Here is a 13,435-nt window from a genome sequence, read left to right as displayed (position 1 = left end):
GTGAAGAGAGGGGCGGAGCTGTCAACCGATCACCATCTGGTGGTGAGTTGGGTCAGGGGTGGGGGAAGACTCTGGACAGACCTGGTAAGCCCAAACGGGTAGTGCGGGTAAATTGGGAACGTCTGGAAGAGGCCCCTGTCCGACAGACTTTCAACTCACACCTCCGGCGGAGCTTTTTGTGCATCCCTGTGGAGGCTGGGGGCATTGAACCCGAGTGGACAATGTTCAAAGTTTCCATTGCTGAAGCTGCGGTGAGGAGCTGTGGTCTTAGGGTCTTAGGTGCCTCAAGGGGCGGTAACCCACGAACACCGTGGTGGACACCGGTGGTCAGGGAAGCCGTCCGACTGAAGAAGGAGTCTTTCCGGGATATGTTATCCCAGACGACTCCGGAGGCAGTTGCAAGGTACCGAAGGGCCCGAGGGGCTGCAGCCTCTGCCGTGAAAGAGGCACAGCAGCGTGTGTGGGAGAAGTTCGGAGAAGACATGGAGAAGGACTTTCGGTCGGCACCAAGGTACTTCTGGAAAAACCGTTCGCCACCTCAGGAGGGGGAAGCGGGGAACCATCCAAGCTGTGTACAGTAAGGATGGGACGCTGTTGACCTCAACTGAGGAGGTAATAGGGCGGTGGAAGGAGCACTTTGAGGAACTCCTAAATCCGACTAATACGCCCTCTATGGTAGAGGCAGAGCTGGAGGATGAGGGGGATTGGCATCAATTTCCCTGGTGGAGGTTGCTGAGGTAGTTAAACAACTCCACAGTGGCAAAGCCCCCAGGAATTGATGAGATCCGTCCCAGAAATGCTTAAAGCTCTGGGTGTGGAGGGGTTGTCTTGGTTGACACGCCTCTTCAACATTGCGTGGAAGTCTGGGACGGTGCCTAAGGAGTGGCAGACCGGGGTGGTGGTTCCCTTTCTAAAAAGGGGGGGACCAGAGGGTGTGTGCCAATTACAGGGGTATCACACTTCTCAGCCTCCCGGTAAAGTCTACTCCAAGGTGCTGGAAAGGAGGGTTCGGGTCGATAGTCGAATCTCAGGTTGAAGAGGAACAATGCGGATTCCGTCCCTGGTCGTGGAACAACGGACCAGATCTTTACTCTCGCAAGGATCCTGAGGGAGCCTGGGAGTATGCCCAACCAGTCTACATGTGTTTTGTGGATCTGGAGAAGGCGTATGACCGGGTGCCCCGGGAGATACTGTGGGAGGTGCTGCGGGAGTACGGGGTGAGGGGGTCCCTTCTCAGGGCCATCCAATCTCTGTACGACCAAAGCGAGAGCTGTGTCCGGGTTCTCGGCAGTAAGTCGGACTCGTTTCAGGTGAGAGTTGGCCTCCGCCAGGGCTGCGCTTTGTCACCAATCCTGTTTGTAGTATTTATGGACAGGATATCGAGGCGTAGTCGGGGTGGAGAGGGGTTGCAGTTCGGTGGGCTGGGGGATCTCATCGCTGCTTTTTTGCAGATGATGTGGTCCTGATGGCATCATCGGCCTGTGACCTTCAGCACTCACTGGATCGGTTCGCAGCCGAGTGTGAAGCGGCTGGGATGAGGATCAGCACCTCTAAATCGGAGGCCATGGTTCTCAGCAGGAAACCGATGGAGTCCCTTCTCCAGGTAGGGAATGAGTCCTTACCCCAAGTGAAGGAGTTCAAGTACCTTGGGGTCTTGTTCGTGAGTGAGGGGACAATGGAGCGGGAGATTGGTCGGAGAATCGGCACAGCAGGTGCGGTATTACATTCAATTTATCGCACCGTTAGACGAAAAGAGAGCTGAGCCAGAAGGCAAAGCTCTCAATCTACCGGTCAGTTTTTGTTCCTACCCTCACCTATGGTCATGAAGGCTGGGTCATGACCGAAAGAACAAGATCCAGGGTACAAGCGGCCGAAATGGGTTTCCTCAAGAGGGTAGCTGGCGTCTCCCTTAGAGATAGGGTGAGAAGCTCAGTTATCCGTGAGGAGCTCGGAGTAGAGCCGCTGCTCCTTTGCGTCGAAAGGAGCCAGTTGAGGTGGTTCGGGCATCTGGTAAGGATGCCCCCTGGGCGCCTCCCTAGGGAGGTGTTCCAGGCACGTCCAGCTGGGAGGAGGCCTCGGGGGAGACCCAGGACTAGGTGGAGGGATTATATCTCTAACCTGGCCTGGGAACGCCTCGGGATCCCCCAGTCGGAGCTGGTTAATGTGGCCCGGGAAAGGGAAGTTTGGGGTCCCCTGCTGGAGCTGCTCCCCCTGCGACCCGACCCCGGATAAGCGGATGAAGATGGATGGATGGATGGATGGATATTTTATTTAGCAATACTGTATTGATTTTCAAAAACGCAATAGTCTTTAAAAAAAAAAGAAATAAAAAAAAAAGTTGACTTGCAAAAATATTCATGTACATACAGAATATGGCACATCTATGTTAAATTGTTAAATTAAACAGCATCTAATGACAAAATAAAATCACTCTTTGATAAATATCACACATATTTGTGAGATATCATTAAATAGCTGTAGTACTTATAGTGGCTTAAATGTCACCAATGTCGTGCCCCATAACTTTGAAGACGTGTTTTGACTACATGTGCGTGGATGTTTCTAGAAAAGGAAGAAATGTAGCTTCTTTTTTTGTCAGTAAAATGGTGTGAAAAAACAGCATGACTAAAGCATTTCAAAAAACAAGGGAAATGGTCAACGTTCTCATCATTGTGTGCAGATCTTATCAGTCAAGTCACATATTGTGCAAGAACATTTATCAGCAATCAACACGTTGATGCTGATGAACAGCTTGACAGCAACACCCAAAATTGAGCAAGAGACACCTGTGGGAACTTTTATGCAAGGGCTCAATCGCACCTACAGTATATTTCATTTTGGTAAGCCAGTAAAAGAGCACAGATCCAAAAGTTTAATTTGGTTACATACAATTTATTTAGTTTAAAGTTTAAATAAACAATATATTCTGCAGTTTATCTGTGTTGCGTTCTCACCAGTAAACTTTAAAGAATGAGGCCTGTAGTTTCAGTTGGTCCTTTTGTTCTGTACATGCATTAAAAATGGTTTGGTTCCTCACCTGCCAAAACAAACTGAAGGTGTCCATGCTCATACTTTGGCCTTGGGAAGTGTCATCAGAGCATCGACAGCCAAACAATGTGCATGTTGAAGAAAAAAAAATGGTTAAACTTGATAACTTTTTATTTAAAGAATAGCCTTATTTATTTAATTGTCTTGCACTTTTTGTGAGTTTCAGTAACTTCTTTCAGTAGCCTCTTTAAAAGTACTTTTTGCTGGATTGTAGAAGTTTTGCCAATTAAATGTTTCTGCCACTCCTTTTCATTTGGATGCGTGTTAGATCAGTTACTGTATGTCTCACTGTTGAGGCAAATGCAACTGTTTTGTAGTTATCTGGTCTAGTTGACTGAAAATAATTCAATCATACATCATCGAATAACTCACCCAAATTCATGTAAACCATAACCACTTGCCAAAAAAACTTTGCAATAAAATGTTGGTGTACACAAAAATAAAAAGTCACTTCGATGAAACTTAAACACTAGTTTGACACTGAAACACTGAACACTGAATTGAGACTTCATAGTGCATTGTATTAACTCACAGCTCATATATTTATGAGGCCTGTAACCAAGATTGTGGCTGAATTAAGAAAACAAATTGATAGTTTTTCCTTCATGTCCATGTCATCATCATCCATGCAGTTTAGTGCTTTCAGATATTAAATATAGAACTCTTAAAAAAAAAAAAAAAAAAAAAAAAAGATTATTTGCATCAGCCCTCTATGAATTTGACCGTGGAGTTGAAGGACCCTGGATCGTTTTTATGGCAATAATTGAAAAACTAATTTACTAGTATGGTTCTGCCCCCACCCCCCCACCCACGTCTATATTGTAATGTCTGATGAGTTTGTGGTCTTGTGTTGTATGTGGCATGATTGTTTCGTCAGAATAGAAAAACAAATCCAATTAAAAAAGGAAAAGATTATTAATCATGCTTCTTCGTGTATATGATACCAATAATTTTAAGAAAGAAAATGAATGTATCATTCCAGAGTGCTACTGAATTACGGTCTTAACGGCGGTCGGTCCTAACTGTTGTCATAAAACATAACAAAATATAAAACAGGAAGGGCTAGACCGACTTTCTCACAGGCTTTGCATGTTCAATAAACACACGCAAGGTGTTGTACTCTTGGTACAATGTGTGGTTTGTAGCTGTGTATGGACCAGACTGTGCACTTGCTGTTACTGCGAACTTCCTTTCTGCCTCATCATTTTTATCTTTAAAAATTTATTTTATTTTTTATTTTTATAATTTTTTTTTAATTTATTTGTGTACATTGCAGTCACTGTCTTGTCACCTATTTTATTTTGACTTGACAATCCTCAGCCATCATGGTTGAAGGTCCCTTTGTCAAATTGCCTTCACAAGGCCTGTTGCACTTTTTGTCCTCTGTGAGAGCAAAAGTTGGGCCTCGGGACGACCGTTTTGTCTTTACAATATGCTTTTGGGTCCTGAACTTTACTTACCTAATTGTTTTCTTTGCATTTTGCATTAATTGCAAATTGTTTGTAAATGTTTTCATTTCTTTGTCTTCGCTTCATTTATTTTCACATAATGTCTCAGGACATCGTGTAGGTTATTACTTTCTGTAGTCTAAAAAGGTTGCTAAATTTCCTGCAATTCAGTTTTTTTTTAAATGCTGACAAGTTCAGACTCTTCCAAAGTCTACCTTGTGCGTTACTGTAAGGGTGGATGAACTATTCAGTTCTTACTTTTGGATTAATAAAGAGTGAGAGTCAAAAGGCAAAGACAACAGAGCGAGCAGTGTGAGATCTATAGATGATGTGAATCTCTGAGCCGAGTGGGTCAGCTGTACATCTTGCTATATTTGGAGTTGAGTCCATGTGTTCTTATTCGTGTCACAATACCTGCAGTAGATCTAATCTTGACCAGAAATTGAAGCCAGTCCACAGACATCTTTAAGAGTTAATATTATCTTTCTGGTCTTTCAAGTTCTTTATGTTTTTCAAGCAAAGTCTGAGGGATTAGATTCAAGATAATTTAGTGTTTCAAGAAAAAAGGTTATGCGCTTCTTGAAAAACTCAGATAAATGGGGCTTATATCTCTGTTTCAACGTACTGCTCGTTAGGAAGTTAGATTAAATTTACAAACCTGAGAGTGGAGGTAACTGAGGTTGCAATATGGTGACCAGTCCGCTACAAATGCTGTGGTATTAACACAACATGAAGTTATCTTCCCAATTGATACCTTATTTACTTGATTTAAGTTTTAAAGTTCATATGCATCTGTACACTTTGAGCACTCTCATGTACTCTGTAATCTCATTCATTTGACGAGACATATGATGGCGTAAGTTTTGGTTTGACAAAAAATAAATAACAGTAGGTCATTTAGTTTAGTTTAATTTAATTTATTTGGATCACATAGATACACACCATCACATAGATAACACAAATAGTAAAACAAAAACAAAGTGTCACCTTAATTCATGCAGTGTCTTTTTAAACTCGTTTATAATCTATCCTGACTGAAAAGGTGTAGGTTGAAGCATTTGCTTATTACACATACCTTTTTTACATTCTATTTTATTCATATTTTCTTAACTTATTAAATGTATTATTATTAATTTCTGTCTGTTATATACATATTACATATTAACAGGCATATTACGTGCAGAAGACATCAAAACTAACAAAACTAAATTTAAAAAAAATACATTCATTTACACATTACCATATATGCCTCACTTTTATACTGAATGAATTAAGATCGATTTGAAGGTAGGACTCATTTATTTCTCATAACTATATATTCTTGTATTTTTATAGGTCTATTGGTTGAAAGTCTAACTTTCAATTCCCCAGTCCCTTCTAATAAGAAGTACCCTTCAGGACTAGTTCAGAGTAGGTCTGGAGGTAGGATCAAGGGAGTCTCTTACTGGACTGGAAAATGTTTGAGAATGCAGCAGATGTGTTAGTGCTTGTGCAACAAGTCATACTTTTTGTCAACCATGTTACATAATTGTTGCTGCGATTTGCATGCATGCTGGAAATATATTTGTGGGTTACACACAGAACCATATCATTACTCTCAGTCATAAGTTTAGGCAAATCCAAGTGTTTATTAGCTCATTAGAGTACACTTAAATAACACTGTTTACCACCAAGAACTTAATGCAATATTCATGGTTATGGTGTCTGCAAGTACTGAGTGAGTAAGAAAAAAAGACACTTTATTGTCCCACCATTTTTAAATTGTCTGGACATTGTTGTCTACATATATTGAAGTGGTAGTTACAATGGGGCAAAAACGTATTTAGTCAGCCACCAGTTGTGCAAGTTCTCCCACTTAAAAAGATGAGAGAGGCCTGTAATTTTCATCATAGGTACACTTCAACTATGAGAGACAAAATGAGAAAAGGAAATCCAGAAAATCACATTGTAGGATTTTTAATGAATTTATTTGCAAATTCCTCTGGAAAATAAGTATTTGGTCACCTACAAACAAGCAAGATTTCTGACTCTCACAGACCTGTAACTTCTTCTTTAAGAGGCTCCTCTGTCCTCCACTCGTTACCTGTATTAATGGCACCTGTTTGAACTTGTTATCAGTATAAAAGACACCTGTCCACAACCTACAACAGTCACACTCCAAACTCCACTATGGCCAAGACCAAAGAGCTGTCAAAGGACACCAGAAACAAAATTGTAGACCTGCACCAGGCTGGGAAGACTGAATCTGCAATAGGTAAGCAGCTTGGTGTGAAGAAATCAACTGTGGGAGAAATTATAAGAAAATGGAAGACATACAAGACCACTAATAATCTCCCTCGATCCGGGGCTCCACGCAAGATCTCACCCCGTGGTGTCAAAATGAGAACGGTGAGCAAAAATCCCAGAACCACACGGGGGGACCTAGTGAATGACATGCAGAGAGCTGGGACCAAAGTAACAAAGGCTACTATCAGTAACACACTACGCCGCCAGGGACTCAAATCCTGCAGTGCCAGACGTGTCCCCCTGCTTAAGCCAGTACATGTCCAGGCCCGTCTGGAGTTTGATAGAGAGCATTTGGATGATCCAGAAGAGGATTGGGAGAATGTCATATGGTCAGATGAAACCAAAATAGAACTTTTTGGTAAAAACTCAACTCGTCGTGTTTGGAGTGGAAAGAATGCTGAGTTGCATCCAAAGAACACCATACCTACTGTGAAGCATGGGGGTGGAAACATCATGCTTTGGGGCTGTTTTTCTGCAAAGGGACCAGGACGACTGTTCCGTGTAAAGGAAAGAATGAATGGGGCCATGTATTGTGAGATTTTGAGTGAAAACCTCCTTCCATCAGCAAGGGCATTGAAGATGAAACGTGGCTGGGTCTTTCTTCATGACAATGATCCCAAACACACCGCCCGGGCAACGAAGGAGTGGCTTCAACCCCATAGAAAATCTTTGGAGGGAGTTGAAAGTCTGTGTTGCCCAGCGACAGCCCCAAAACATCACTGCTCTAGAGGAGATCTGCATGGAGGAATGGGCCAAAATACCAGCAACAGTGTATGAAAACCTTGTGAAGACTTACAGAAAACGTTTGACCTCTGTCATTGACAACAAAGGGTATATAACAAAGTATTGAGACAAACTTTTGTTATTGACCAAATACTTATTTTCCACCATAATTTGCAAATAAATTCATTAAAAATCCTACAATGTGATTTTCTGGATTTTTTTTCTCATTTTGTCTCTCATAGTTGACGTGTACCTATGATGAAAATTACAATTGGTGGCTGACTAAATACTTTTTTGCCCCACTGTAACTGTCACGGTGTTTTGTTGGGCAAAAGGGAAAAGGCAAAAAACAAGCCTACACATTTGATAAAACAACAAATTTTAGTCTCAACTTTAGTCAATCCCTGATATTTTACTAAACCTAAAGTATTTTTGTTGCCTAAACTTAACTAGTTCAGTTTGACAACGTTTACTACGTGCGTGTTTAAAACTGTGCCCACTATGCTAAATAAAACGGCCACGTTATTATGGTCAAAGGACTAAACCGCCTATGTACTTTCTGTTTACCACGAAAACTTTACCTAGATCTGCTCTGAACGCATGCATTGCATGCTGACTGAGTAAGAATCGGCAATATGTATTGCCTGGGAATGATAGTCCCATTACATATTTTTCTAAACTATAAGCTCTACCTTGAGAAATGTTTAGAATAAAATGCTAAAGTTTTTAATTATTGTGGTCGGATAGGATGAATGTAGTATATAAGTATATAAAGTGTCAATTACTTTTTGTGGTTAAAGTGTGGAATAGAAAGGACTAATAAATAATTTTATATAAAATACTTGGATACGTGTAAATATTTTTTCTACATATTGCAATATACTGTATGTTTTTCTGTATTTTAAAAATAATTTTCATTGTGTCAAAACGCTAGTGTCACTACCTTATACACACAGGCCACAAAGTAAAGAAAAAAATCTCATATGTGTCTTGTATAACACAGACAGACAGTTACCATAATTTCCATACTAATTTATTCAGATGTTTCCTTCAAATAAGACGAGTGAAAATACTTTTTCGCATTGCAGATAGCATATTTATTCAAAATGACATGATGAATGGCATTGAGGCAGATCTTTTTGTTATGTTAAAGAGCAAGAAGCATTTCTTTTATCCAAAACAAAGTTTCAGAGTGGCTCATTCAGTTGGACCGTCTTAGACTCAGGCAAAAGCTCTCTCTCGCTCAAACACACGTTCCAGCGCTTGCTCCTCGGTCTCGCCGTGTCTCCTCTTGATAAGACTGGCGGGTGGGGAGAAGATTGGCAGAGTTCAGCTCAAGAATATAACAACTAACGCAATAAGAGCAGTTGTGAATTACTATACATGTATCCTTACCCATGGATCGCTCGGCCAGCTTAATGAAACAGACAAGAGAAAATAAAACAAACAGGTCAATATTCTCAATATTCTTTGTAATACTTTTCCATGAGTAATTTATCATAATTCATTGTAAGACCATTTAAACATCCATTAAGTTATTCTGCATACTCTTACATACCGTAGTGTGTCTTCTACACATGGCTTGATATTGGTACCATTTCTTGATAATAATAAGCCTACTAAAATACTGAATAACCTGAATACTACTTTTTTTGCAATACCTTTCTTTGGGGAATATAAATGTGTTTTTATAAAGAAAGCCTTTGAAATTGATCAAAAAGCAGCCAACCTACTAAAACAACATTGGTGCAGTTTTCATTTGGTTCAATTTGCTTTCACACTGCACTTTATCAAACACACATCATGGATCGAGACGGTCGCTTGTTTATTGGACAGAATATCCGAAACTCGCCGACACTTCCGGTCTCAGAAATAATGGAATTTGGAACACCAAATTTATAACGTCTTAGGTTTTCTGGTTCTGCTTTAGTGTTTCTAATGTTTTCCAATAAGGCGAAAAATGTGAGCAGCTGACAGACAGCGAGTGAAGAAGAGAGAGAGATGATGATGTCACACAGACGACCAGTGATGTGTGCTCAGAACAGCTTATGGATCTGAAAGTTAACATCCCTTAAATCATATATAAGTCAATAAATAAATTGTGTGCAAGGTTGAAATTGCAGGCTAGTTAATGCATTTTTTTTGGTTCACTTCCTGTATGTATTTATTTATTTATTTATTTAATTGTTTATTTAAATAGGGACAGTGCATATTAATGGACATCAGTACAAGTACACAATGTAAATATGCTAGAGTTAGCACCATAGCTAATTTTCATCTACTGTCCCTAGGCAGATACATAAAAAGAACAACATAAAAACAGTAACAAGCATGCAACACCCTCATAGTTTGAGAGGCAAGACAAACACTAACACCAACAGTCAAGACAAAATACAACAGAACATGTGATTGTCACACATAGTGAAATGTGTGAGACAGTTAAAAGTGAGTGCAGCTTTCTGCAACTCAGAATTTTAAATGAGTATGGTGTTCATTTTAGGACATCCTCAGATCTCAGACTCAAACGAAAAGGCATCAGGTCACAGGCAAATCCGCATCGGAGTAGCCTAAAAAAATATCACTCAGTCTCAGAAAAACCTCTGTCATCCTCAGACAAAACGGCCTCGGCATCAGAAAAACCTCTGTCAGACAAAACAGCCTCGTTGTCAGGAAAACCTCTTCATCCTCAGACAAAACGGCCTCGGCGTCAGAAAAACCTCTGTCATCCTCAGACAAAACGGCCTCAGCGTTTTTCTGACAACTTTTTTTCTGAGGCTGAGAGAGGTTTTTCTGTAAAAGTTTTGTCTGAGGCTGAGAGAGGTTTTTCTGATGCTGAGGCCGTTTGGTTTGAAGCAGTTTCAGCTGAGGGACATTTTTTCTGAGACATGACGCCTTTTCATCAGACACTTCACTTTCATAGACTTGACAGAGATTTTTCTGAGACTGACGACTTTTGGTCCGAGGCTGTTTTTTCCGAGACCTAATGCAGTTTTGTCTGAAGATGACAGAGGTTTTTCTGAGACTGAGTGAGACTGAGTGACTTTTATGCTACTCCGATGCCGATTCACCTGTGACCTGATGCCTTTTCATCCGAGACCTGATGCCTTCTCGTTTGAGTCTGACACCTGACTCTGAGATCTTAGGATGTCCTAAAATGAACACCGTAAATGAGTTTTAAAATTGATGTATGTGGGACAGTCCCTTATTGTGGGGGGTAGGCTATTCCAATATTTATTTCCCTTTAACTGACAAAACAGTTTGTCCAAATGTGGTGCGCCTAAAAGGTATTACACAGTCCCCTTTGGTGGAGGCCCTTGTACTACCACCACTCTCAATTATTTAAAAGAAGTCATTCAGTGGGGGAGGGGCACGATGATGTATAGCCTTATATACAAAACAGGCATACTTAAATATTTTGTGTTTTTCCAGTATGCTACAGTGATGAAATGATAATGCTTTTTTATCCAAGATTTTAATTGCTCTCTTGAAGAGTACTTCAATAGGCTTAAGTGTTGTCATGTTAGTTAGTGACCATGTCATGTTAGTTAGTGGGTTGGATGGATTGCCTGAAGTGAACCAAACTCTGGTTCACTTGGAAGAGAACTGAGACCCCCGTTTTCAAGCGCACCAGAGTGTAGTTGTTTGATCCGCACCAGAGTTCAGAGTTCGGATGAGCTTTCACACCGGCCCAAACCAACCAGACTATCAAATGCTTCACGGTTAGTTTTAAAACAGACCAAACGAGGTATAGGTGTGAAAGTAACCTAAGTAAACCAGACTAAGAATCTTTCTTTTCAATTTTCTTCATGTATGTGTTTGACGTACATTCATGGATATGATGATTAGTTACATCTGAGCATTTCCAACTGTGTCACGTCAAGAATATCATTAGTTACCAGAAAAAAAACTCCTTGATCATCATTATCATTAAAAGGCCAATTGATTCAATGACAGTACCGTGAATGGCTCCTCTAAAAAGCATCCCCCAAATACACTCTCCGGGTTCAGCCATGAGGACGACCAGCGACAACACAAGAAAGAGCGCGATGCACTTCATCCTGAAAAACAAGAATCAAACAAATCCTCAAATGTGTAGACTGCATGCGTCACGAATTTGACCAAAAAGTGAAATTATACAGTAGTATATACAATTATTATATAATTCTCAGCATAAATGAATGAAGATGAGATACTTACTTCTTTTCACTGACTAAGTGTGAAAGTCAAAAAGCTGTTCTCAAAGATGGCTTATGGAGCAGGTATGTAGCATCAGTCTCTGTGTGTTAATGCATCTCTTTTTATACTGAGGGATAAATTCCCTTACTCATTGTTGTTTTGCAATAAAGGAAGCTAAAACAGACCCTGAGCTCACTCCTTTCATCACTTTATTATTACACTATTATCATTTTATTATATGATTTTATAGAACATGTTTGGATACAATGTATATAAACGTGACTGTTTAATATTTTTATTTTTATAAATATGTTTAAAAATATTTTCTATATGTATTCATGCATATCTACATGTTGTACGTCTTTCTGTATTTTGTTATTCCCTATCACCATAAAGTAACGCATCAAAATGCTACAAAAGGTCAACTACCTTATGATTAGGGCTGCTTAATTATGGAAACAATTGTAATTAAAAGAGAAAAGAGCCCTGCTGTTGTCTGTTCCAGCATACTGTTTTTTGAGGTTTGTTTTTTGACTGTGCTCGGCTGATCCACGTACGCACACTTATAGGTAATCTCTGATTTATAAAGGGAACACTGCTTACAGGTGTGCGTACACACGGTTTTATAAATCTGACTTTTTTTTGGCGTACGCCATTTTGGGTTTTTGGGCGTACGTACATTTGAAGTAAGGATCCTACGCACAGTTTTATAAATGAGACCCCTGGTCAGTCTGAGGAGCACCTTCAGCGACAGACTCAGACACCCACGATGCACCACAGAGCTCCACAGGAGGTTTTTCATGCCTGTGGCCATCAAACTATATAACTCCTCCCTCTGAGTGTCACACGCTTAGAGTTAAAACGGGTCTCACAGCACGCATCTCCACATCACATCTCAATATTCTTGGACAATTATGTACAATAATTCCTGCAACATGAACAAAAGTGTTATTCATTTATTCACTGCTGCTACTTGTATTCATACTGCACACTGTACTACGATAGAATGTGTACAATCCATTGAATCAATCTTTTTAACCTAATCTGACTTGTAACCTAATCTCACTTACTTCTACTTAACGTTTTTATTTATGTCTGTAAATACTTTTTTATATATGTCTATTGTAGATATGTTACTTATTTACTGTATACACTTATTGACTTGCTCTTTTCTAACTCTTATTTTACCTTGAATGTGACTGTGAGCATCTGCAACTAAATAATTTCCCTGAGGGGATTAATAAAGTATTCTGATTCTGATTGATTCACAATTATTTTGGTCAAAATTGAAATCACCATTATTTAATACTATTACTTATGGACTTTTGCAAAAATGTTGCATTTATTGAACCTAAAAAACAGAAAAAAAGAGCCCCTATTATGTCTTTTTGGATTTTTCTCATCTTTTAGTGTGTTATATAGTTTTTTTGTGTACGTAATAGATGTATAAGGTACAATAAAACACATATTCACTCCAAATGGAGATTTCTCTCCCACAGACAGCACCTTTTCTCAACCGCCTGAAACGCCTCGCCCACATTCTGATGTCACTGATTGAGAAAGCCAGCCATATGTGCTGCCCATAGGTACTGCCTAAACAAGCACAGCCCGCCCAGCAACTTGTTTGAATTTGGTTAACCAATCACAACAGAGTGGGCCAGCTGACCAATCAGAGCAGACTGGGGCTTTCAGGAAGGTGGGCTAAGAGCTCAGATCGATGGTTTCAGGTAGAGGCACTGCAACAATGGGCAGTA

At 40.1% G+C, this 13,435-nt stretch overlaps 2 protein-coding genes across 2 annotated transcripts in view; one reads left to right on the top strand and one right to left on the bottom strand.

The window, feature by feature from the left end:
• LOC144533167 (exostosin-1-like) overlaps positions 1 to 13,435 on the top strand; it is a 251,624-nt gene that overhangs the window by 127,900 nt on the left and 110,289 nt on the right. The window lies entirely within an intron of this gene.
• Positions 8,576 to 11,812, bottom strand: LOC144533169 (pleurocidin-like peptide WF3). The gene is made up of 4 exons (XM_078274368.1): positions 11,703 to 11,812; positions 11,463 to 11,563; positions 8,901 to 8,919; positions 8,576 to 8,805 (listed from the first exon to the last, which is right to left on the bottom strand). Exons 2-4 carry the CDS (start codon positions 11,560 to 11,562, stop codon positions 8,727 to 8,729), a joined length of 198 nt encoding a protein of 65 aa, XP_078130494.1. The 5' UTR covers position 11,563; positions 11,703 to 11,812; the 3' UTR covers positions 8,576 to 8,726.

This window comes from Sander vitreus, chromosome 18 (assembly GCF_031162955.1).
Source record: "Sander vitreus isolate 19-12246 chromosome 18, sanVit1, whole genome shotgun sequence".
Lineage (NCBI taxonomy): Eukaryota > Metazoa > Chordata > Actinopteri > Perciformes > Percidae > Sander > Sander vitreus.
This window is presented reverse-complemented; position numbering and strand designations above follow the sequence as displayed.